Source organism: Rhinoderma darwinii, chromosome 2, assembly GCF_050947455.1.
Source record: "Rhinoderma darwinii isolate aRhiDar2 chromosome 2, aRhiDar2.hap1, whole genome shotgun sequence".
Lineage (NCBI taxonomy): Eukaryota > Metazoa > Chordata > Amphibia > Anura > Rhinodermatidae > Rhinoderma > Rhinoderma darwinii.
This window is the reverse complement of record NC_134688.1, coordinates 227,685,433-227,712,188: the sequence shown is the minus strand read 5'-3', so window position 1 is coordinate 227,712,188 and position 26,756 is coordinate 227,685,433. Positions and strand designations below refer to the sequence as shown.

General features: G+C 45.2%; 1 protein-coding gene across 1 annotated transcript in view; it reads left to right on the top strand.

Moving 5' to 3' along the window:
• The first annotated feature begins 12,862 nt into the window (after positions 1 to 12,862).
• The window catches only part of LIG3 (DNA ligase 3), a 29,463-nt gene continuing 15,569 nt past the window's right edge, over positions 12,863 to 26,756 (top strand). Inside the window, exons 1-6 of the mRNA XM_075852910.1 lie at positions 12,863 to 13,095; positions 17,406 to 17,865; positions 19,826 to 19,969; positions 21,884 to 22,078; positions 24,535 to 24,686; positions 24,819 to 24,985. Coding sequence (XP_075709025.1) covers positions 17,412 to 17,865; positions 19,826 to 19,969; positions 21,884 to 22,078; positions 24,535 to 24,686; positions 24,819 to 24,985 — 1,112 coding nt within the window. The 5' untranslated portion in view covers positions 12,863 to 13,095; positions 17,406 to 17,411. The remainder of the gene's footprint in view (positions 13,096 to 17,405; positions 17,866 to 19,825; positions 19,970 to 21,883; positions 22,079 to 24,534; positions 24,687 to 24,818; positions 24,986 to 26,756) is intronic.

The window sequence follows — 26,756 nt, the reverse complement described above, 5'->3', positions numbered from 1 at the left end:
CAGAAGCTGCAGCAGGGACAGGAAACAACACGAGAAGAATCACAAGCAAGGAGGAACAGGAAAGGCAGGTATAAATAGACAGAGGGTGGGAGCTAGCTCCGTCTGGCCAGGCTGTGATAGGCTCTCCCACTCCTAAGCCTGCCATCCTGAGTGGTGGAAGATGGAGTCAGTCTCACAGACATAGAAGCAGGTGCAGACTGATTACCTATGGGCGTATACACAGAAGCTGTGCCTGGCAGATCCTTTACAGTACCCCCCCTTTTATGAGGGGCCACTGGACCCTTTCTAGGTGGACCTGATTTATTGGGGAAACGAAGGTGGAACTTCCTGACCAATACTCCAGCGTGAACATCCCGGGCGGGTACCCAAGTCCTCTCCTCAGGCCCGTATCCTCTCCAATGGACCAGGTACTGGAGGGAGCCTTGGACCATCTTGCTGTCCACAATCTAGGCCACCTCGAATTCCACCCCCTCAGGGGTGAGAACGGGGACAGGAGGTTTCCTCGAGGGAGCCAAGGACAGGGAGCAGCGTTTAAGGAGGGAGGCATGAAACACGTCGTGTATTCGAAAAGATGGGGGCAACTCCAGTCGGAAGGAGACAGGATTGAGGATTTCAATGACCTTATATGGCCCTATAAACCGGGGAGCAAACTTCTTGGACGGGACCTTAAGGCGCAAGTTCTTAGACGATAACCACACCAGATCCCCGACCATAAACAAGGGGTTAGCAGAACGTCTTCTATCTGCCTGAGTTTTTTGTATGCTCTGGGACGCCTCTAAGTTCTTCTGAACCTGGGCCCAGACTGTGCACAGTTCCCGATGAACGACCTCTACCTCGGGATTGTTGGAACTACCAGGTGAAACGGAGGAGAACCGTGGATTAAACCCAAAATTACAGAAAAAGGGGGAGACCCCTGACGAGTTACTGACCCGGTTATTAAGGGAAAATTCGGCGAGGGGAATGAATGAGACCCAATCATATTGACAGTCAGAGATAAAACACCTTAAATATTGTTCTAGAGACTGATTAGTCCTCTCGGTTTGGCCATTAGTTTCAGGATGGAAGGCAGAGGAGAAGGACAGATCAATCTCCAACTTTTTACAGAAGGCTCTCCAAAACAATGAAACAAATTGTACCCCTCTGTCAGAAACAATATTGACAGGGACCCCATGGAGACGCAGGATGTGTTTGACAAACAAGGTAGCTAACGTCTTAGCATTGGGTAGTTTCTTGAGGGGCACATAGTGGCACATCTTACTGAAGCGGTCTACTACAACCCACACCACCGACTTGCCTTGAGATTGGAGGCAAATCGGTGATAAAATCCATGGAGATATGGGTCCAAAGTCTCTGGGGAATGGGCAAAGAATGTAGTAAGCCCGCTGGACGGGACATGGGAGTCTTGGACCTAGCACAAACCTCACAAGCGGCGACGTAGGCCTTAACGTCTTTAGGCAACCCAGGCCACCAATAGTTTCTGGCAATGAGGTGCTTGGTACCCAGGATGCCTGGATGACCAGATAGTGCGGAGTCATGATTTTCCCTAAGTAACCTTAGCCGGAATTGCAGGGGAACAAAAAGCTTGTTCTCAGGAAGGTTCCCGGGAGCTGAACCTTGATCAGCCGCAATTTCAGAGACTAAATCAGAATCAATAGAAGAAATGATTATACCTGGAGGCAAAATACAAGCAGGATCTTCCTCCGAAGGAGGGCTGGCCATGAAGCTACGCGACAGTGCATCAGCCTTAATATTTTTAGACCCAGCCCTATAGGTAACCAAAAAGTTGAATCTGGTAAAAAATAGCGCCCATCGAGCTTGTCTCGGGTTTAGCCTCCGGGCAGATTCTAGGAAAATCAGATTCTTGTGGTCGGTAAGGACCGTTACCTGGTGCCTAGCCCCCTCTAGGAAGTGGCGCCACTCTTCAAATGCCCATTTAATGGCTAAGAGTTTGCGGTTGCCAATATCATAGTTACTCTCAGTGGGCGAAAACTTCCTGGAAAAGTAGGCACAGGGACGGAGATGGGTGAGGGACCTGGTACCCTGGGACAAGACAGCCCCCACTCCCACCTCGGATGCGTCAACCTCCACGATAAATGGCTCCATTTGGTTGGGCTGAACCAGCACCGGGGCCGAGATAAAGCACTTCTTACGGACCTCAAAAGCCTGGACAGCCTCAGGAGGCCAGTGGAGGAGATCAGCACCTTTGCGAGTGAGGTCCGTAAGAGGCTTAGCGATGACCGAGAAGTTAGCATCAAATCTCCTGTAATAATTAGCGAACCCCAAGAAACACTGTAACGCCTTCAGGGAGGCAGGTTGGACCCATTCCGCCACAGCCTTGACCTTGGCGGGGTCCATGCGGAATTCATGAGGAGTGAGTATTTGACCCAAAAATGGTATCTCCTGCACCCCAAACACACATTTTTCGGTCTTCGCAAACAGTTTGTTTTCCCGAAGGACCTGGAGCACCTTCCTGACATGCTCAATGTGGGAGGACCAGTCCTTGGAAAACACAAGTATGTCATCAAGGTATACTACAAGAAATACCCCCAGGTAATCTCTTAAAATCTCATTTATGAAATTCTGGAAGACCGCGGGAGCATTACACAACCCAAAGGGCATGACGAGGTATTCGAAATGACCTTCGGGCGTGTTAAACGCAGTCTTCTACTCATCCCCCTCTTTGATGCGGATAAGGTTATACGCCCCCCGTAGATCAAACTTAGAGAACCATTGGGCACCCTGAACCTGATTAAAGAGAACAGGAATCAAAGGAAGGGGATACTGGTTCCTTACAGTGACCTTATTCAAGTTACGGTAGTCAATGCATGGCCTAAGACCACCATCCTTCTTCCCTACGAAGAAGAAGCCAGCACCTACCGGAGAAGTAGAGGGGCGAATGTAACCCTTGGCTAGGCATTCCTGGATATACTCTCTCATGGCTTCACGTTCGGGACAAGAGAGATTAAATATCCTACCCTTAGGGAGCTTAGCTCCTGGTACCAAATCGATAGCGCAATCGTATTCTCTATGAGGAGGTAACACTTCGGAGGCCTCCTTAGAGAAAACATCAGCGAAGTCCTGAACAAACTCAGGTAGCGTGTTCACATCCTCAGGGGGAGAAATAGAATTAACAGAAAAACATGACGTCAAGCATTCATTACCCCATTTGGTAAGCTCCCCAGTATTCCAGTCAAACGTGGGATTATGCAACTGCAACCAGGGAAGGCCTAAAACCAAATCGGACGATAATCCCTGCATCAACAGTACAGAGCACTGCTCCAAATGCATGGAGCCAACAAGGAGTTCAAAAACAGGGGTATGCTGTGTAAAATAACCATTAGCAAGAGGAGTGGAGTCGATACCCACTACCGGGACAGGTTTAGGCAAATCAATCAAAGGCATAGCTAGAGACATAGCAAATTCCACAGACATGATATTAGCAGAAGACCCTGAATCCACGAAGGCACTGCCGGTAGCAGACCTACCACCAAAAGAGACCTGAAAGGGAAGCAAGATTTTATTACGTTTCATATTTATGGGAAATACCTGTGCGCCCAAGTGACCTCCCCGATGATCACTTAGGCGCGGAAGTTTTCCGGCTGCTTATTCTTACGCCTAGGACAGGTGTTCACTTGATGCTTGTCATCCCCACAATAGAAGCAGAGACCATTCTTCCTGCAGAACTCTCTACGTTGTCGGGGGGACACGGAGGCCCCGAGTTGCATAGGTACCTCCGAGTCTTCCGTGGAAGAGCGAAGCAATGGGACCTCGGGAGGCATCATGGGGGAGTCAGAGGGGAAAACACAAAAACTTTCAAGTTGTCGTTCCCTGAGACGTCGGTCAAGTCGTACCGCTAAAGCCATAACCTGGTCTAGGGAGTCAGAAGAGGGATAGCTAACTAGCAGGTCTTTCAGGGCGTTCGACAGACCCAACCTAAACTGGCACCTTAAGGCAGGGTCATTCCACCGAGAAGCTACGCACCACTTCCTAAAGTCAGAACAATACTCCTCAACAGGTCTCTTACCCTGACGTAAGGTCACCAGCTGACTCTCGGCAAAGGCAGTCCTGTCAGTCTCGTCATAAATGAGTCCGAGAGCAGAAAAGAAAAGATCAACGGCGTCAGGAGCCAAGGAGAAGGCCCATTCTTGGGGCCCTTCCTGGAGCCGGGACATAATTATACCCACCCGCTGGCTCTCAGAACCTGAGGAGTGAGGCTTAAAGCGAAAGTAGAGCCTACAACTCTCCCGAAAGGAGAGAAAAGTCCTCCGGTCCCCTGAGAACCGGTCAGGCAACTTCAGGAGGGGTTCAAGAGGTGAGGAGAGGGGCACTACCATAGTAGCGTCAGGCTGGTTGACCCTCTGAGCCAGTGTCTGGACCTGTAGGGAGAGACCCTGCATTTGCTGAGCCAGGGTCTCAAGGGGGTCCATAGTAGTGAGGGACCAGGGTAGCCTAGGTATATGGGCTTGTGATTATGTAATGACGGGGGTAGGGAAACAGACAAGTGAGCCCTAATCTACCCGCCACTCAGTCCCTGCCTACTTGCAACGACCCGCCCTAGGCGACGGGGTACAACTGGGCGACGGTCCCTACGCTCAGTAAGTGCACAACAGACAAACAGACAAGGGTACACAAAGCTAAGGGAAATGGGGCAGTTGCCCACGGCAACACCGTGAGCAACAAGTGTGGTGAATGAGCCGAGTCAAACCAGGAGTGTACGAGGTACCAAACGTTGAGCAGGAGAGTAGTGAACAAGCCGAGTCAAACCAGGAGTGTACGAGGTACCAAACGCAGAGCAGGAGAGTAGTCAGTAAGCCAGGGTCAATATGAAGCAGGGTCAAATAGTTCAGAAGCTGCAGCAGGGCCAGGAAACCAACAGAGAAGAATCACAAGCAAGGAGGAACAGGAAAGGCAGGTATAAATAGACAGAGGGCGGGAGCTAGCTCCGTTTGGCCAGGCTGTGATAGGCTCTCCCACTCCTAAGCCTGCCATCCTGAGTGGTGGAAGATGGAGTCAGTCTCACAGACATAGAAGCAGGTGCAGACTGATTACCTATGGGCGTGTATACACAGAAGCTGTGCCTGGCAGATCCTTTACAGTGGTACTCACATTTGTACCTTATACACATTAACTGATTTTGGTGCTGATGTAAATTACAGTGAACAAAACCGTGGAGCAGGCAGTGACCGGTTAATGCCCTGGCTTTTGATTTATTTGGCCAAAACGTATCCCACTGTATGGCATACAGTACGTCGCCCGGGGAATGGCCCAGGGTAAACTCCTGAAGTCACTGTCCATAAATGGCAGTGTTGTCTGGAGCGTTCCCAGGGCTGGAGCCTTCTAGTAGAGCTCTGCCCAGGGACTATGGCACTGTTCCTAATGTCCCTATACGTCAAGTAACGTCAGAAGATTTGCAAAGCCTGAGTCCACGGCCAAAATGTCGGCAACGGTCTGGCCAGGGATTCCGGCCCTGGAGAATCTCCTCACATCACTTTACATATATGGATAGTGATGTCAGGAGCTTTCCCACAGACAAAGTCCACGGGCAGAGCACTTGTGATGCTCTGTCTGGGGACTCCAGCATTGGGAAGCTCCTGACATCACTGTCCATATAGTAATGTCGGAAGCGGTATACGTTTTTTTTGTGGAATCCCTCAGGATGAAATACCAAAGTCTTCTACGCTATTCCATCCTTCAAAAAAAGGTCTTCCGACATATACCAGCCCGACGGAGGCTAAAAGGACATAATGGAGCCCTATGAATTATTGTTTACATTGTTTATCGTGTACGTTAGATTTCCTGACGTACACGATAAACTTAGTGCAACAACACAATGTGAAGAGAGCCTCAAGGGAGGGGAAAGTGCTTGTGGGGATGTAAGGAGAACTAATGCTCTGTTCTTAGGGTATGTTCACACTTAGTGTTTTCAGGCATATTTTGGGACATTTACGCCTCGAAAAACGCCTGAAAAAACGGAAGTAGAACGCCTCCAAACATCTGCCCATTGATTTCAATGGGAAATACGGCGTTCTGTTCCGACGGTGCGTTTTTTTATGCCTCGTTTTCCAAAAACAGCACGTAAAAAGACGCCCGCAAAAAAGAAGTGTATGTCACTTCTTGGGACATTTTTTGAGCCGTTTTTCATTGACTCTATAGAAAAAAGCTCCAAAAACGGCCGTAAAAAACTCTGCGAAAATCGCAAGTATGATTAAAAAACAGCTGAAAATTAGAAGCTGTTTTCCCTTGAAAACAGCTCCGTATTTTCTTACGTTTTTAATTTTGTGTGTGTACATACCCTTACGTTGCCATTAAAGTTCAATGTTTTTTTCCACAGCAAAAATCTAAGGCTTTCCCTTGGATTTCTGATGCAGATGTGCCACAAGCGTATAGCAGATCCGCATGAGAACAAGTCCCTGTTCACACAGAGTTTTTTGCCGCCAAAACCACCTTAGAAACTGCGGCAAAAAACGGATGAAATCACCTCCTATTGATTTCAATGGGAGGCGAATGCGTTTTTTTCCCAGGAGCAGAAAAAAACGTTCTTGGGAACAAGAAGTGACAGCTCCTTGCTTCACCATTCACTCTGCCGTGAGCGGCTCGGTGCAGGCAGGCGCGATGTAGTGACGTCATCGTGCCTTTCTGCTCCGAGTCACTCACAGACCGGAGGAGAAGGGTCCTCCACCCGTCGTGGGAACGGGGATAGGTAAGTAATTATTATTTTTCTATTAGGCACTATGGGGCATTATACTGGGTAGGGAAGGGGGGCTAATATGGTGGCTGCTATAGGAGCATTTTACTATATGGGGGCGTTATACTGTATGGGGGCATTATACTATGGGTACAGCTATGGGGGCATTATACTGTGGGGGCAGCTATGAGGGTCATTATACTGTGGGGGCATTATACTGTGTGGGCATTATAATGTGGGTACAGCTATGGTGGGCATTATACTGTGGGGGCAGCTATGAGGGTATTATACTGTGTGGGGCATTACACTGTGGGGGGCTGCTATGGGGCATTATACTGTATGGGGCAGCTATGCAGGGTCATCATACTGTATGGGGCAGCTATGAGGGGGCATTATACTGTGTGGGGTGCAGCTATGGGGGGCATTATAATGTGTGGGGCATTATTCTGTAGGGGCTGCTATGGGGGCATAATACAGTGTGGGGCAGCTATGGGAGGCATTATACTGTGTGGGGCATTATACTGTGGGGCAGCTATGGGGGGCATTATACTGTATGGGGAAGCTAAGGAGGTATTATGCTGCATGGGGGCAGCTATGGGGCATTATGCTGTATGGGGGAATTTGGGCATTGTACTGCATGGGGCATCTGTGTGGGCATTAAACTGTATGGGGCATTTGTGTGGGCATTATACTGTATGAGGCATCTGTGTGGGCAAACGAGCGTTTGCTTGTTCATCTGCTGATCGCTGCCCTGTTTATATGAATGCTCGTTTGCCCGATCACTGGTTGGGCCAGTGGTTTACTGGCCAAGTGGCAAACTTAGGTGGCAACGGGTCCTTAGGAGCGAGCAATGGTGGTGTGTGAGGCCTCACTGTATGAATAGCTGATCCAAGTGGCAAACTTAGGTGGCAACAGGTCCTTAGGAGCGAGCAATAGTGGTGTGTGAGGCCTCACTGTATGAATAGCTGGGCTGGACAGTGAAGAAGATGTAATAGTAGACGTGGCCACAAGACAGTGAGAGGAAGGTGTACCGTCAGCGCAACACTAATAGGAGAATCGGTCCATGTGGAGGCCTGTAGGTGTGGTGTACAAAGCAGCCAGCAACCACCCACAAAAAGGGACATTAGGCACAAAGTTAACAGACGCAGCCACAACCAGATAACCTTTGTAACAAGGAAGTGTCGCCAGATGTGTCTGCCAGTCACATCAGATCAAGCCAGCCATCATGCCTGCCTGTATCGTAACCAAGTCAGTGCCTCTCAACAGTGAGAACATTGTATATATTGTAACTAATATTTTTGTGCCTTTCAGAGTGGGAGGAATGAATATAATTGTTGTGGCCCTGTGTGCCATTAGCACCGGCAAATGAACAGTACATATTTTTATAAGCAAAGTTAGGGTATGTGCACACGATAACTGCATTTACGTCTGAAATTACGGAGCTGTTTTCAGGAGAAAATAGCTCCGGAATTTCAGACGTAAAGGCATGTGCAGGCGCTTTTTGCTGCGTCCATTACGGATGTAATTGGAGCTGTTTTTCTATGGAGTCAATGGAAAACGGCTCCAATTACGTCCCAAGAAGTGACAGGCGCTTCTTTGACGCGGCGCGTATCAAAATGACCGTCGGCACAGAACATCGTAAAGCCCATTCAAATGAATGGGCAGATTTTTGCCGGCGAATTGGAGCCGTATTTTCGGACGTAATTCGAGGTTAAAACGCCCGAATTACGTCCGTAAATAGGGTGTGTGAACCCAGCCTAAAAGTTAAAGGGGTTTTCCCACGAGGGACAGGCTGGATTCTAAGGCTGGATCCTAAGGCTGGATTCACACGAGCGCGGCGTTTTTGCACAAAAGGTACTTAACAGCTCCGTGTGACAGCCCCATATGATGCGCGGCTGCGTGATTTTCGCGCAGCCGCCATCATTATGACACTCCGTTTGGATGTTTGTAAACAGAAAAGCACGTGGTGCTTTTCTGTTTTCATTCATCCTTTTCACAGCTGTTGCGCGAATCAGGCTGTTAGCACGGAAGTGCTTCCGTGCGACATGCGTGGTTTTCACGCACCCATTGACATCAATGGGTGCGTGATGCGCGAAAAACGCCCAAAGAACGGACATGTCGTGACTTTTTTTCAGCGGACTCACAGGGACACTTTGGTTATAGAGACGGATTGGTGAGTGTGTCTTATAGGACGTGGTTTATCTGGTGGGTGCGGCTAATGGGCGTGTCTTTCTTCACAGAATTTCTGCATACAAATAAACGTTAAAAAAAATTACGCACTAGTTTGGCTGACAACTACTATGGTGTATACAGGCAGATGATGTCTCACTTTATCACTAGGGTTTGGGGAACTTTGTGACAACCTCTATGAGAGCTTAGTTGCGGCCATATATGCTGTCACTCAGCTTTCCCAGAAACTGATATAACTGGGCAAAGGCTGAAAAGAACATGAAAGAAGGGGACATCTCAACGTCTTATAATTGAAGTTATATCGTCTATAAATATAACCTGTCCTTACCTGCAACTCGGCTGCTCTATACTGTAGACCAAAGATACAGGTGTGCGATATTGCGGCCAAGGATAAAAAGAGTAATAAATAGGAAGAAATACGAATTAACCGCTTCCTGACCGCCCACAGTAAATTCACGTCGGCACTTGCCGGGCTCTCTGAAGCGCCAACGTGAATTCACGGTGGGTGTTAAAAGCGCGATCCGGGTGTCTCAGAGTACCGCTGACGCCCGGATCGTGCTGTTAACCCCGGCCTCTGGTCCCAGAGACATGATCGGGACCTGATTGGTTCAGGTCCCGATATGATCGCAGGGAAAGTTTGTTGTAGCAACGATTGTGGGTGCTGCAGTCGGTTGCACGGCAAAACCGGAGGCCATACAACGGCCCCCGGTTCTGCCATAGACGGCAGCCTATGAGTACCAGCCGGAGGCCAGTCCTCATAAGCTTCCTGTCAGTGTGACTCTCAGCGTCACACTGACAGTTTGTAATACGTTACACTACCTAGGTAATGTAATGTATTATAGCAGCGATCAGTGCTGCCAGTCTTCAAGTAAAAAGTAAAAAAAAGTTATAAAAATGTTTTATAAAAGTGTAAATATAAGTTATAAGTTACAAAAAAAATAAAATGCTTTTTTTCCCATAAAAAAAGTACACATATTTGGTATAACCGTGTTCATAACGACCAAAACTATAATATTATTTTTCCCGCACGGTGAACAACGAAAAAAATAATAATTAAAAAACGATGTCAGAATCACAATTTTTTTGGTCATCAACCCTCCCAAAATATAGAATAAAAAGTGATCAAAAAGTCGAATGTACCCCAAAATAATACCTATAAAAACTACAACCTGTTCCACAAAGAAACAAGCCCTTACACAGCTTTTTGGACTGAAAAAGAAAAAAGTTATGGCTCTCAGAATATGGTGACATAAAAAATTTTTTTTTATCTAAGTGATTTTATTGCGCAAACGCCACAAAACATAAAAAAACGATATACATCTGGTATCGCCGTAATCGGATCGACCCGCAGAATAAGGTAAAATGTCATTTATAGCGCACGGTGAACACTGTAAAAAAAAAAGACAAAAAACATTGTCAGAATTTATGTTTTTTTGTCACTTTGCTTGCCAAAAAAATTAATAAAAAATTATTAAAAAAATCACATGTACCCTAAAATGGTACCAATGAAAACTACAGATTGTTCCGCAACAAATAAGCCCTCACAGGGCTCCAGTGAAGAAAAAATAAAAAAGTCCTGGCTCTCAGAATATAGCGACAGAAATTGTGCAGTGTCCAAAAGCGGATAAGATCGGGCGCCATTTATCAGTGCGACACCAGCAGCATATCTATGAATTAGGGATGCACGATGCACCGAAACTTCGATACTGTTTCAATACTCTGCATCCCCAAACAGTTTGATACCGTTATTTCATGTATTTCGATACTTAGCTGTGCGGCCACACAGCTCAGTATTGTAACACATGAATGTATGAGAGCGGGGCGGCGGCTTTGTAATACAGCCATTGCTGTGCTCCTGAGTCCTGATAACAAGTGCGCGGGGACAGGATGATGCGATGCGGCCGGCGCTGCACTAATGAGACATGCACTGAAGACAGAACATGGCGGGCATCTCCTCATGCTGACCACGCGCCCATTTCCTGTCAGGAATTACACAGCCGCAGCCCCGCTGGCAAAGATCAGAGAAACCTCATCTCCATCGCTATTCCAGTGAATGCTGCGATCACAGCGGACTGCAGCATTCAAGGGAAAATGAGAAGGGGGGATGCCCCTTGGATCGTGTCACAGGGAATTCCTGTGACGCGATTGAGGGACATACCATATATGGGCAGACAGCCCAGGGTCCATTGAAGGACCCCAGGGCTGTCCTACCATATTTCCTGTTGTTAGGGCATACTTAGGTATGTCCTAACAACTGCCTGTGTACAATTAGTACACAGGCTAATGTACTGTAATATCTGATATATGGCAGTACATTAAAGTTTAAAAAATAAAGTAAAAACATAAAATAATGTTAAATAAAAAAAAATACACATACACATTTTTTACAATAAACATTAAAATAAGTCTCAATACATAAACATAAAACATACATAAAACATACACATATTCGGTGTTGGCGCGGCCGTAATATCCTGCACAACAATTTTTTTGCATCATTTATGATGTGTACGCTGTAAAAAAAATAAAAAAAATGCTTTCTATCACTTATTGTGGGGCACAAGGTATGATGATGAATTTAACCTCCATGTGCCTCACTTTAACAGTAATTAACCCCATCATGTACCTTACATATTAACCCATTATGACTGAGAAACATGATGGGGTTAATTACTATTAATGTGAGGCACATTCAAAATTTATTATCACACCACGCGCCTCACATCAGAAAATGGAAGAACTTTTTTTTTTATTATTACTGTTGGCAAAGTATCGAATTGGTATCGAAATCGCAATACTACACAAAGTATCGGTATCGAAGTCCAAATTCTGGTATCGCGACATCCTTACTATGAATTATTATTTATTTACTGCATGATTATACCCTCTTATTATGTCCTGATGTACTCTGCCCATCTTAGATAAGCCCCCACATTATAATTATTAACTGAAATACCAGCAAAACCCCAAACAGAACTATTACCAAGCAAAATCTGCGCTCCAAAAACCAAATGGCGCTCCCTCCCTTCTGAGCCCCACAGCGTGCCCAAACACCAGCTTACGTCCACATATATATTTTATATCCGAGAGAACCCGCTCAACATTGTATAAGGTATTCATCTTCAGTGGCACAAACTGGGCACAACATATTGTGCACTAAAATGGCATATCAGTGGAAAATGTTAATTTTCACTTTGCACCAACCGCAACACTTTAACGCCTTCGCGCACCACGACTTAATAGCATGTCGTGGTGCGGGGGGTTATATATGGAGTGGGCTCACGCGCTGCGCCCGCTCCATATTCTGCAGGTGTCAGCTGTGTATTACAGCTGACTCCTGGGACTAACGGACAGGAACAGCGATCTTCAGGGTGATAATGCATGTAGCAGCTTTCCACTAAAATATTAAACTTGGCAATAGACAGTAATTACCTTTAGGATCCCTCACCTTCCTCTGTATTATCTCTGTTACACGCCTGGCTATGACCAGTTCTCCCACCAAAGGAAGTAATGGTGTGGCTCTGGGTTATGCCATCACTGATGGGGGTCTGATACACAGAAGCAAGGAAAAAGCCAAAGGGACCTTGCGATCGGCAAGTGTCCCAGAGGTCGAACCCTCTCCAGTTATAATGTCAAGGCGTATGATAGAGAAAGATGCCATAACATTCTAAGATGAGAATACCCCCTTTATTATAAAAAAAAAATGTAATTCCAAAATAGATTTGCTCAGGTATATATAGTGTTATGAATCCTTAGAAAAAAAACATACTGATATTAGGTGATCCGTTTATTTTTACAATTAATTTATCCATTAATTTCCCCGATATATAAAACTACTAAGCCAACCCAACTCCAAAGTAAAGATGTGTAAATGTACCGCCTCTCCTCCGCCTCCTCCTCCTCCTCCTGACCACTCACATTCCCCCGCACACGTAGCAGGAGACGTGGCTCGTAGGACGATACCAAGCAGAACGCTGCGTGCTGACGTCACCAGACAAATGTATTTTTGTCGGCAGATTTGTTTTCCCCCTTGTGCCTTTAAACGTGACGTCATTAGCTCCTTGCTGGTTTGCTTCAGCGCCGAAATTATGTTCCTCCTCCGTTTTTAAAGGGGAAGTCGCCACTACACGGGGCCTGCCAGGCCTCCAACCGCCCCGGTCTTTCCTGAATGCAGCCTGCTGAGCAGAGACGAGGGACGCGTTGTAAGGCCTTGACACAAGGTAACTGAGAAGACAGGGGCTATGAGGATGAAAATTATTTTCGTAGTTCTATAGAGGCGTTTGCAGCCGTAGCGAGCGGAGCGCTATATCACATGGTCTTTTAGTCTTACTGGGGCGCGGAGTTCTAAACTTGTACACGTGAACCTTCCGATGGGGGACACCCTAAGTGTATTTAGCGTCTTTCGGCTGAATCTCGTCAGCTTTTTATATATGTAATCTGTGTCGTGGCTGTAACCCCTTCCGTGTTCACTGTTCTCGTCCATTATAACCAGCTAGATTTCTGTCAACTAAGGGAAGATTTATCAAAACTAGTGCAGAGGGAAAGTGGGGTAGCTGCCCATAGCGCCCAATCACGTTGCTGCTCTCATTATCTAAAGACCTTCTAAAATTGAGAGCTGGAGTGTGATTGGTTGCGTTGGGCAGCTCCTACTTTACCCTGCGCTATGTTTGAAAAGCCTGCTTGTTCTCCTGGGGTTAGAATATACAAAAAACTACCCAATGTGTTCAGTAAAATGTTTGTATATTGGAAATCCATCATTTCCTTTGTACTTCAAAGGCTAGGCCTCTATAATATGGGCTTCACATTATAAAAAGGATATAGGTGAGCTTGAGTGGGGCAGCTAGATAGTACGTGTGGAAGAAAGGCTTTTCAGACCTCAATATAGGAAAGGATTCTTTACAGTTAGGCTAGATTCACACAGGCGCTTCGCTTCTCGGATGTGAAAAAACGACCATTTTTCATGTCCGAGGTGCAACTTTGCTCTGCTCTGCAGGATGCGATATCACGCAATCCCCATAGACTAGAGACTATGGAGGGATGCGTGAAAAAATAGGACATGTCCTATTTTCTCACGGACCCTTCACGGTCCTTTGAAACGGCCGTGTGAACAGCCCCATTGAATTACATAGGTCCGTGTGACGGCCGTATAGCACGTTCGTGTGAATAAGGCCTTCGAGTAGTCTATCTATGGAATGCCCTACCCCAAGAGGCAGTAATGGCTGATACAATGATCGAATCTGATGACCACATCATGGAGGGTTATAAATAACTTTGCAATGAAAGAGGTGTAATTGAACTGAGAAGGGTTGAGCTTGATGCTTGTATCTCTTTTTTTTTTCTTTCACGCTAGGAGTCCTATTACATGGCCCGACCAGTGCTCGTTTGCACCTTTCACGTGGAGCAATAATTGCTCATGTATAGGGACAAGCGGTCGTTACTCCGAATGCTCGTCCCCATACGTTTTCATCATGTTGGCAGTGCATCTGCCTGTTTACGCAGGGAGAAGTGCTGCCGACAACGGTGATTTTTAATTCTGCATAAAAGAGCAGATCAGCGGATGAACGAGAGTTTGCGCTTCCTTTAGCTGATCATTGCCCTGATTCGGAATGATTGTTCATATGAACTCTTGTTTGCCAGATCATTGGCCTGTGTAATAGGGCCTTAAAGTGTAGCTAAACGTTCTACAAACTTCTGACATGTCATAGTGACATGTCAGAAGTTTGGATTGGTGGGGGTACGAGCACTGAGACCCCCACCAATTGCTAGAACGAAGCAGCTGAAGCACTCGTGTGAGCGCTCAGCTGCTTAGTTTCTGTTAGGCTTTTTCCGGAAGGCCGATGTATCAGAGTACGGGCTCATAGACTTTCTATTGCGTCCGTACACCGATACATTTATTTCCGGAAAAAGACGAACAGACACGAAGCAGATGAGCGCTCACACGAGTTCTTCAGCTGCTTCGTTCTAGAGATTGGTGGGGGTCTCAGTGCTCGGACCACCACCAATCCAAACCTCTGACATGTCACTATGACCTGTCAGAAGTTTGTCGAACGTTTATCGAAACTTTAAAAACCATGTAACATGAGAACTCTTGTCAAACTCACTTAAAGAGGCTCTGTCACCAGATTTTGCAACCCCTATCTGCTATTGCAGCAGATAGGCGCTGCAATGTAGATTACAGTAACGTTTTTATTTTTAAAAAACGAGCATTTTTGGCCAAGTTATGACCATTTTTGTATTTATGCAAATGAGGCTTGCAAAAGTCCAAGTGGGCGTGTATTATGTGCGTACATCGGGGCGTTTTTACTACTTTTACTAGCTGGGCGTTCTGACGAGAAGTATCATCCACTTCTCTTCAGAACGCCCAGCTTCTGGCAGTGCAGACACACAGCGTGTTCTCGAGAGATCACGCTGTGACGTCACTCACTTCCTGCCCCAGGTCCTGCATCGTGTCGGCACCAGAGGCTACAGTTGATTCTGCAGCAGCATCAGCGTTTGCAGGTAAGTAGCTACATCGACTTACCTGCAAACGCCGATGCTGCTGCAGAATCAACTGTAGCCTCTGGTGCCGATGTGTCCTCGCTCGTCCGACACGATGCAGGACCTGTGAGTGACGACACAGCGTGATCTCTCGAGAACACGCTGTGTCTGCACTGCCAGAAGCTGGGCGTTGTGAAGAGAAGTGGATGATACTTCTCGTCAGAATGCCCAGCTAGTAAAAGTAGTAAAAACGCCCCGATGTACGCACATAATACACGCCCACTTGGACTTTTACTTTAAACACGCCCACTTGGACTTTTACTTTAAACACGCCCACTTGGACTTTTACTTTAAACACGCCCACTTGGACTTTTACTTTAAACACGCCCACTTGGACTTTTACTTTAAACACGCCCACATGGACTTTTGCAAGCCTCATTTGCATAAATACAAAAATGGTCATAACTTGGCCAAAAATGCTCGTTTTCTAAAAATAAAAACGTTACTGTAATCTACATTGCAGCGCCTATCTGCTGCAATAGCAGATAGGGGTTGCAAAATCTGGTGACAGAGCCTCTTTAAAGGGGTTTTCCCATCAGAGACGTTTGACACATCCACAGGATATGTCATAAATGTCAGATAGATGCGGGTCCCACCTCTGGGACCCACACCTATCTCTAGAACAGGGCCCCCTAAACCCCATTCTACTTCTATGTGTTGTAGCTGAAAAGCTTGATCCCCGACCATGAATTACGGAAACCGCATGGCTTGCTGAACTACGCTGTTTCCGTAACTCCCATAGTAGTGAATGGCAATTACGGAAGCAACGTAGCATGCTCTATGTTCTATGGGACTTACGGAAACAGCATAGCTCAGCGAGCTATGCTGTCTCCTTCATGGACTTGAGTCAGCCGGAGCACAGAGATGTAGGAACAGGGTTTAGGGGGCCCTGTTCTAGAGAGAGGTGCGGGTCCCAGAGGTGGGACCTGCATCTATCTGACGTTTGACATCCTGTGGATATGTCATAAATGTCTCTGATGGGAAAATCTCCTACATGATGTGATCGGCGCTGTAATGTAGATTACAGCAGTGTTTTTTATTTAGAAAACGATACATTTTGACGGAGTTATGACCTATTTTAGATTTATGCTATTTACTTTCTTAATAGACAACTGGGTGTGTGTTTTCTTTTTGACCAAGTGGGCGTTGTAAATAGAAGTGTATAATGCTGACCAATCAGCGTCATACACGTCTACATTCAGGTACTCACACACAGCGTGATCTTGCAAGATCACGCTTGCTGTCACTCACACATTAACATTATTGAAGTGTCTTGAGAGTGAATAAACATTGCTTCCAGCCAGGACACGATGTCTAGTCACAATCCTGACACTTCGGTAACGTTTGTGTGGGACGCACAGCACATCGAGATCACGGTGGCTGGAGGCAATGTCTATTCACTCTCAAGACACTTCAGTAACGTTAATGTGTGAGTAAGTGACAGCACATCGTGATCTTGCGAGATCACGCTGTGTGTGAATACATGAATGGAGAGAAGTGTATGATGCTGATTGGTCAGCGTCATACACTCCTCTGTACAACGCCCACTTGGTCAAAAGTAAAAACACAACCAGTTGTCTATTAAGAAAGTCATTAGCATAAATCTCAAATAGGTCATAACTCTGTCAAAATGTATCTTTTTTCGAAATAAAAACCACTGCTGTTATCTACATTACAGCGCCAATCACATTATGTAGGAGATAGGGCACTTCTAATCTGGTGACAGAGCCTCTTTAAGTAACCAAATCGTGGGAGGGCTAACTTACAAGGGACTGGCTCGATCCAAAATTGCATTGTTGAAATAATAAGTCAAATCCCTACGCTTAATAATTACTCTAAAATTGACTCTTCTACAGTGGAGCAGTCTCTTTAGTTTTCTGTTTATATATTGAGATTGTAATGCAGAAAGTGTGCAATGTGTTGTGTATCCCACGTCACAAGCCGGGTTTTACTTTACTTTACTTTGCTTTGTATGTTTGTACTGTTCTTACAGATTTTTATGAAAAGAATATATAAACTTCTTCATCAGGCAGAAAGGACCTTCTGCCAGCTATCGACAAAGAAAACTTTTCTGTGCCCTATTGCTTTCCGTTGCTACTCTTCCCACTTAACTCTTCTCAGTACCTCACATTTAAGATTTTCTATACAAGTTTCTAGTTGTCACAACATGGCAGAGCAGCGGTATTGTGTAGAGTACGCCAAGCGTGGGACTGCTGGTTGCAAGAAATGTAAAGAAAAAATTGCAAAGGGAATAGTGCGGATTGGAAAAATCGTTCCAAATCCCTTCAGTGAATCTGCCGGAGACATGAAGGAGTGGTACCACATCAAGTGTATGTTTGAGAAACTGGAACGTGCTCGGGCAACTACCAAGAAAATTGATGACCTCACCGAGCTTGAAGGTTGGCAAGAACTACAGAGCCCGGAGAAAGATCTGATTAACCAGCATGTCAAAGGTAACCGTTTCTATTTCGTTAAAAGGGTTATTGACCACCTTTTGCTGGCAAAGCTGGCCCCAGGGATCAGTTCTGTGGGTCCTGCTTCAGAAACCTCTGACCAGTCACATATTTCCCTTGCAGTAGAAATGTTATTTAACCCCTTAATGACCGGGCCATTTTGCACGTTAATGACCAAGGATTATTTTTTGTTTTTTCATGGTCGCATTCCAAGAGTCGTAACTGTTTTTTTATTCCGTCTATATAGCCGAGTAAGGGCTTGTTTTTTCCGGGACGAGTTGTATTTTGTAATTGTACCATTTTTAGATGCTTATAATATATTGATTAACTTTTATTAACTTTATTTTAGGAGAGAATTGAAAATAAGCAGCTATTCCAGCATTGATTTTCACGTTATAAATTTACGCCGTTTACTATGCAGCGTAAATAACATGTTAACTTTATTCTATGGGTCGGCACGATTACGGGGATACCAAATATGTAAAGGTTTTATATGTTTTTCCTACGTTTGCACAATAAAAACCCTTTTAGAAAAAAATTACTTGTTTTTGCATCGCCGCGTTCCAAGAGCCGTCATTTTTTTATTTTTCCGTCGATGTGGCCGTATGTGGGCTTGATTTTTGCGGGACAATGTGTAGTTTTCATTAGTACTATTTTGGGGTACATAGGACTTATAGATTAACTTTTATTTTATTTTTTATGGGGGGAATGGGAGAAAAGAGAGAATTTTGCCGTTGTTTTTTGCGTTTTCTTTGGACGCCGTTCATCCGGCGGTTTAATTAATGCGTTCATTTTATTGGTCAAGTTGTTACGATCGCGGGGATACCATATATGTGTATGTGTGATTTTGTTTTGACCGTTTTATTAAATAAAACCACTTTTTGGGGCAAAAAAGTAGTTTTATTTGACTTTGACTGTAATTTTTTTTAGTTTTTTTTTCACAAACTTTATTTAACTGTTTTACTTTTTTTTTTTTTTAGTCCCATCAGGGGACTTCACTATGCGATGTGCCGATCGCATATATAATGCTTTGGTATACTTCGTATACCAAAGCATTATTGCCTGTCAGTGTAAAACTGACAGGCAACCTGTTAGGTCATGCCTCCGGCATCGCCTAACAGGCAGATGCTGAAGACAGACCTGGAGGTCTTTGTTAGACCCCCGGCTGTCATGGAAACCCGACGGCGACCCGCGATTTGTTTGCGGGGGCGCCGATGGGGTGACAGAGGGAGCTCCCCCTTCTGTCAAACACATTAAATGCCGCTGTCACTATTGACAGCGGCATTTAATGGGTTAAACTGCCGGAATCGGCGCGCGCTTCGATTCCGGCAGTTGCAGCAGGAGCCAGGCTGTGTATAACAACCGTGCTCCTGCCGCTGATCGCGTGGGTCAACTGTCAGTACCCGCGCGATCACAGGACTGATATATCCGTCCTCCTGCGCGAACTAGCAGCTGCTGAGGACGGATATATCCGTCCTTCGGCGTTAAGGGGTTAATATAGTATGTGAAAAAATAGAAAATCCATCTTCTAGGACTTTGCATCCTTCAAGCAACAGCCGTGAAAATTCCCATTTTTTTTTTTTCCCCTGTATCTTCGAGCATCTTTAGCCGGTTCCACCTTGAGGAGTCCTTGGGGGGGGGGGGCCTTTCCGCAGCTTCATCGCAAACACAAATACATCTTCTAATCAGCGCAACGCCTATAAGGAAGTGTGTTCACCCGCAGTTTTTGCTATTGACTAGTTCCATTCTGTTTCCCTATGAAGCGCTGTCAGTTCTTGTTATCTTCCTGATATTGGTACTAGGTGTGGAATTTATTGATATTATATAGAGTGCATAGGGCGAGTAGTTTTGAATATTAGGGCTACTGTGCATAAATGGAAATCTATGTTGCATTAAGTTTCACTTGACCCCTGTTCTGATGCATTGCAACCTTACCCCATATCTTTGATTTTGTTCACAGAGCTTGCTGCCAAAGCAGGGGCTGCAGCCACTCCCCGGAAAAAGACCCCTTCGAAAGCAAACCAGTCCCCAGGAGCACAGGGTACCACTCCTACTAAAGCATCCGCTGCAAACCCGTCACCCCTGAAATTTTCAGGCTTTTCAGGTATGTGTTTGAGAAGACTGTTTAATCTCCAAGCTGTACATCAGCAAAAAAAAAAAATATTCCTCAGCGTATGTTCACACTATGTTACTACAGGAAACCAGTGGGGAAATACTTTGGCAAGTCTGTGACAGCGCCACAATGGATGGGACAAAGTAACAAAATGCAGTATGTGTCAGTGCTACGGACAGAGCTGTGGAGAGAGCGCACATGCGGGCTCATCTATTCAGCTCTTGTGAGAGATCAGTCTTGTACTTTGTCTGACGAACCGGCAAGGGGGCGTGTCTCTGCTACGGACCATGTAAGAGCTGGGGAGCGTGGACACGCCCCCTTGCCTGTTCGGATGAAAAGACTGCAATCGCACACTCTCTCATGCTATGGCACTGTCCATATCTGATTGGACAGTGTCACAGCTATACTAACACACCAGCTTGACCGTACACGCCCCATTGACTGTTCAGCCTGTTATTTAAATATTGGGCGCCAAATATAACGGCACCGATATCTAAATAACGGAGGAAGGTTGAAAAAAAATGTAAAGTGCCCCAGGGTTTGTGCAGCCCCCCCCCCCCCCCCCCCCATTACATGCTGCACCCGCTGCACATGTATGGGGAGGTGAAAGGTTCTCTTTAAAGAGACGCCTATGGGTAAAAAAAAAAGGCCTCTTTATATTTGACTATAGACTTAAAGAGGCTCTGTCACCAGATTTTGCAACCCCTATCTGCTATTGCAGCAGATAGGCGCTGCAATGTAGATTACAGTAACGTTTTTATTTTAAAAAAACGAGCATTTTTGGCCAAGTTATGACCATTTTTGTAGTTATGCAAATGAGGCTTGCAAAAGTCCAAGTGGGTGTGTTTAAAAGTAAAAGTCCAAGTGGGCGTGTATTATGTGCGTACATCGGGGCGTTTTTAATACTTTCACTAGCTGGGCGCTCTGATGAGAAGTAACATCCTCTTCTCTTCAGAACGCCCAGCTTGTGACAGTGCAGATCTGTGACGTCACTCACAGGTCCTGCATCGTGACGGCCACATCGGCACCAGAGGCTACAGTTGATTCTGCAGCAGCATCAGCGTTTGCAGGTAAGTCGATCTTACCTGCAAACGCTGATGCTGCTGCAGAATCAACTGTAGCCTCTGCTGCCGATGTGGCCGTCACGATGCAGGACCTGTGAGTGACGTCACAGATCTGCACTGTCACAAGCTGGGCGTTCTGAAGAGAAGAGGATGTTACTTCTCTTCACAGCGCCCAGCTAGTAAAAGTATTAAAAACGCCCCGATGTACGCACCTAATACACGCCCACTTGGACTTTTACTTTTAAACACACCCACTTGGACTTTTGCAAGCCTCATTTGCATAATTACAAAAATGGTCATAACTTGGCCAAAAATGCTCGTTTTTTAAAAATAAAAACGTTACTGTAATCTACATTGCAGCGCCTATCTGCTGCAATAGCAGATAGGGGTTGCAAAATCTGGTGACAGAGCCTCTTTAAGTAAAATCTGGCCACTGTGTTTTTGGTTAAAAAAAAAAATGCATGGAAAAATGCCATCGTAAACGGAAGTAATTGCGAAATGTATGAATTTATTATGACATTATATTCAGGAATTGCAAGTGCGTGTAGCAGAGACTACACCTACAGCTACTTAACGCAAAGCCAGACTACATGAATGAATATTATTTTACCAGGCGATGCTTTATAGAAAGCAAGTGAAATTCCACACCATAATTTGAATGTGATGAAATACACTGAGAGGGCAGAATAATATATTTTAAAGCATACCTGTATTTTTCCAATATTGTATTAAGTAAATACAGCACTCTAAAACCTCTTTTATAGGTAAACCACCACCAAGTTGTCCAGAAAATTAGAAGAAACATTGCTGGTCTAATAGTCTTCATTTCTTGTTCTAACAGCTAAACCAGAACCATCGTCACCTGCACCAAGTTCTAGCAGTGGCTCAAGTCTTTCCACTGCACAATGTGATCCCAAGCACAAAGACTGTCTACTGCGGGAATTCCGCAAGCTATGTGCCATGGTAGCCGAACAGGCAAGCTACAATACCAAGACTCAGATCATTCATGACTTCCTGACAAAAGGAACAAGTGGAGGTATGACCTGCAACGCTTAAAGGGAATGTGTTGCCAGAAAAACATGTTTGTTTTTTTTTTTTAATTAAACATTTAGTGTGTAGGTGATTAAACATTGTTCAAATTTTTTTTATTTTTTTCACGAGTCAGGAAATATTATAAATTAGATTCTAATTTATAATATTTCCCATTGCTGGTCACTAGATGGAGCTATTCCCAAAATTGCAGCATTGCAAAATTCGGTAAAAATCCCTCGCTCTAGTGAGCTCTCAGCATCCCCCCCCCCCCCTCCTTTATCCTGGCTAGTGCCGGGATAAACGAGGGGTTTGAACGGTCTAACCTCCTACACTGTGTGTCGCCATTTTTTGAGCTAACACACAGTGTAGTAGGTTTACATACAGTAGTAAACGTACACGAACATACATTGAAATCTCTTACCTGCTCCTGCCGCCGCGGCTCCCTCCGGCCCGTCCGCTCCGTCTGCTGCCGCTGGTCCAAGTGCACAAGTCCGGAAACCGCGACCGGAAGTAGTAATCTTACTGTCCGGCCGCGACTTCCGGTCCACAGGAAAATGGCGCCAATTTCAAATTGGACTGTGTGGGAGCGGCGCATGCGCAGTTCCCACACAGACGGCGTACACAGAAGTGGATGGGACGGGACCCGTTCGCAGTCCCTATGGGACTGTGGCTGCCGTATTCCATGTCTGTATGTGTCGTTAATCGACACATACAGAAATGGAACAAAAAATGGCAGCCCCCATAGGGAAGAAAAAGTGTAAAAATAAGAAAAAGTAAAACACAAACACACAAATAAATATAAACGTTTTTAATAAAGCACTAACATCTTTAACATATTAAAAAAAAAATTGTGATGACACTGTTCCTTTAAGTGAGACCGGTGACATTATTTGGTTTGAGTTGTTCCTTTATGGGAAAATAATAGTTTGCAGCTAAAACTAAGGATGTGCTGGATTTATGAAGCATGAAGGCAGAGCAGAAGTGGGAGGCTGTGGACAACAACAAGATCACACCTGCCTTCAGAATATGACAAAAATGTATAGATCTCACCATTATATTTATAAGCTCTCGACCCTAATCCAGGGACCTATCAAAGCATTAGCCGTTACAAGACTATATATTAAAATCACTGAATAGCATCATAACCTGTAGCACTATTGACTGGTCATCTTTAACCCCTTGCCACACATAACTCATGGCGTGGGCGAGACGTATGGAGCGGACTTATAGGCTGAGCCTGCTCTATACGCTGCGGGTGTCAGAGGTGTGTTACAGCTGACACCTCGGCACTAATGGTCGGGATCGGATAACTGGTCATTTAACTGCTTAGATGCCGCAGTCAATAGCAACAGCCTCCTCTGTCATCCTATCGCTCCCCCCCCCCCGGGATGCGATTGTGGGATGCCGATGGTTGTCTTGGCCCCCAGGTCTGCCATCTTGGTGCTTTTATTAAGGGCTTAAAGGGAATGTGTTGCCAGCAAAACATGCGTTTTTTTTTGTTTTTTTTTTTTGTTTTTTTTTAGTTAAACAATTAGTGTGTAGGTGATTAAACATTGTTCTAATTTTTTTTTTTTTTTCACGAGTCAGGAAATATTATAAATTGGATTCTAATTTATAATATTTCCCATTGCTGGTCACTAGATGGAGCCATTCCCAAAATTGCAGCATTGCATGTGGTAAAGCAACCACATTGCTTTATGCTGCAAAATTGGGTAAAAAGCCCTGGCTCTAGTGAGCTCTCAGAATCCCCCCTCCTTTATCCTGGCTAGTGCCGGGATAAACGAGGGGATTGAACGGTCTAACCTCCTACACTGTGTGTCGCCATTTTTTGAGCTAACACACAGTGTAGTAGGTTTACATACAGTAGTAAACACACACAAACACGAACATACATAGAAATCTCTTACCTGCCGCCGCGGCTCCCTCCGGCCCGTCCGCTCCGTCTGCTGCCGCTGGTCCAAGTGCACAAGTCCGGAAGCCGCGACCGGAAGTAGTAATCTTACTGTCCGGCCGCGACTTCCGGTCCACAGGAAAATGGCGCCGGACGGCGCGCATTTCAAATTGGACTGTGTGGGAGCGGCGCATGCGCCGTTCCCACACAGACGGCGTACACAGAAGTGGATGGAACGGGCCCCGTTCGCAGTCCCTATGGGACTGGCGCTGCCGTATTCCATGTCTGTATGTGTCGTTAATCGACACATACAGAAATGGAAAAAAAATGGCAGCCCCCATAGGGAAGAAAAAGTAACACACTAATTAATCCAAACGTTTTTAATAAAGCACTAACATCTTTAACATATTAAAAAAAATGTTGTGGTAACACTGTTCCTTTAATAAATGAAAATTAAAATATGGCCTGATCCTTTAAGGGGTTAATTATTTTTTTTACATTTATTTTTTTTTTTTAATTAAGCATGAGAAGTAGTAATTGGTTAAAATTTTCGGTTTTCTTTCAAACAGATGGCTTTCATGGAGACACATTCTTAACAGTGAAGCTGTTGTTACCCGGTGTTATCAAGAATGTGTACAACCTGAATGACAAGCAGATTGTCAAACTTTTTAGTCGGGTATTCAACTGCAACCAGGAAGAAATGGTTCGAGATCTTGAGCAGGTAATCCCCCCCCCCCCCCACACCTAGAATGGAAAAAAAAAGCCGCTTAATAAGTCGCTCTGTAAACCAATCACTCCGCTATTATGGTGGATTTTGTACTTTGGCCTAAAACTGTCATGTATTTGTTATTAGGGTGATGTGTCAGAAACTGTTCGAATCTTCTTTGAAGAGAGCAAAACTTTCCATCCAGCTGCTAAGAGTCTCCTGACAATCCATGAGGTGGATGACATTCTGAATCAGCTTTCCAAAATGACCAAAGAAGAGGACCAGCAGAAAATCCTGGAGGACATAGCATGCAGGTAGTCCATCTGAGGGCACAATACATATTTTGTTACTTTTTTTATTTTTATAGATGCATGTATTTAAATAACACATTTATTTTGGCATATGGATTGACTGAGAGTGGTCTCTTACTAAGGGAACCTCTCCATGAGCCAGGGGGGAAAGCTGCAGGAAAGACGAGGAGTTGAAGGAATTAACTCCTAGCATCGTACATAAGTATGATGCTAGGAGCCCCGCTCCCTGCACTGAGTTCGGTCCACTACTTGCGGCCGAAATACGTCCGTCAATTACGGACGTAATTAGTGTGTGTGCACATACCCTAAGAGTTCAGCCTCCTCCAGACCAGTTACACGATCCAAATCAACTTGGTGCCTGCATTAAAGACAGCTGTCTTAAATGGTCACCTGTATAAAAGACTCCTGTCCACAGACTCCATTAATCAGTCTGACTCTAACCTCTACAACATGGGCAAGACCAAAGAGCTTTCTAAGGATGTCAGGGACAAGATCATAGACCTGCACAAGGCTGGAATGGGCTACAAAACCATAAGTAAGACGCTGGGTGAGAAGGAGACAACTGTTGGAGCAATAGTAAGAAAATGGAAGACCTACAAAATGACTGTCAATCGACATCGATCTGGGGCTCCATGCAAAATCTCACCTCGTGGGGTATCCTTGATCTTGAGGAAGGTGAGAGCTCAGCCGAAAACTACACGGGGGGAACTTGTTAATGATCTCAAGGCAGCTGGGACCACAGTCACCAAGAAAACCATTGGTAACCCATTACGCCGTAATGGATTAAAATCCTGCAGTGCCCGCAAGGTCCCCCTGCTCAAGAAGGCACATGAACAGGCCCGTTTGAAGTTTGCAAATGAACATCTGGATGATTCTGAGAGTGATTGGGAGAAGGTGCTGTGGTCAGATGAGACTAAAATTTAGCTCTTTGGCATTAACTCAACTCGCCGTGTTTGGAGGAAGAGAAATGCTGCCTATGACCCAAAGAACACCATCCCCACTGTCAAGCATGGAGGTGGAAACATTATGTTTTGGGGGTGTTTCTCTGCTAAGGGCACAGGACTACTTCACCGCATCAATGGGAGAATGGATGGAGCCATGTACCGTCAAATCCTGAGTGACAACCTCCTTCCCTCCACCAGGACATTAAAAATGGCTCATGGCTGGGTCTTCCAGCACGACAATGACCCGAAACATACAGCCAAGGCAACAAAGGAGTGGCTCAAAAAGAAGCACATTAAGGTCATGGAGTGGCCTAGCCAGTCTCCAGACCTTAATCCCATCGAAAACTTATTTAGGGAGCTGAAGATCCAAGTTGCCAAGCGACAGCCTCGAAATCTTAATGATTTACAGATGATCTGCAAAGAGGAGTGGGCCAAAATTCTATCTAACATGTGCATCATCAACTACAAAAAATGTCTGACTGCTGTGCTTGCCAACAAGGGTTTTGCCACCAAGTATTAAGTCTTGTTTGCCAAAGGGATAAAATACTTATTTCTCTGTACAAAATGCAAATAAATATATATAATTTTGAAAGTGTGAGTTTCTGGTTTTTTTTATTTATTTTTTTATATATAATCAATCTCTCACTGGTCAAATTAACCTAGCCTAAAAATTCTAGACTGTTCATGTCTTTGACAGTGGGCAAACTTACAAAATCAGCAAGGGATCAAATACTTATTTCCTTCACTGTGTATATGTGTGTGTGTGTGTATGTGTGTGTGTGTGTGTGTATATATATATATATATATATATTTCTCCTTGAAACGAGCCC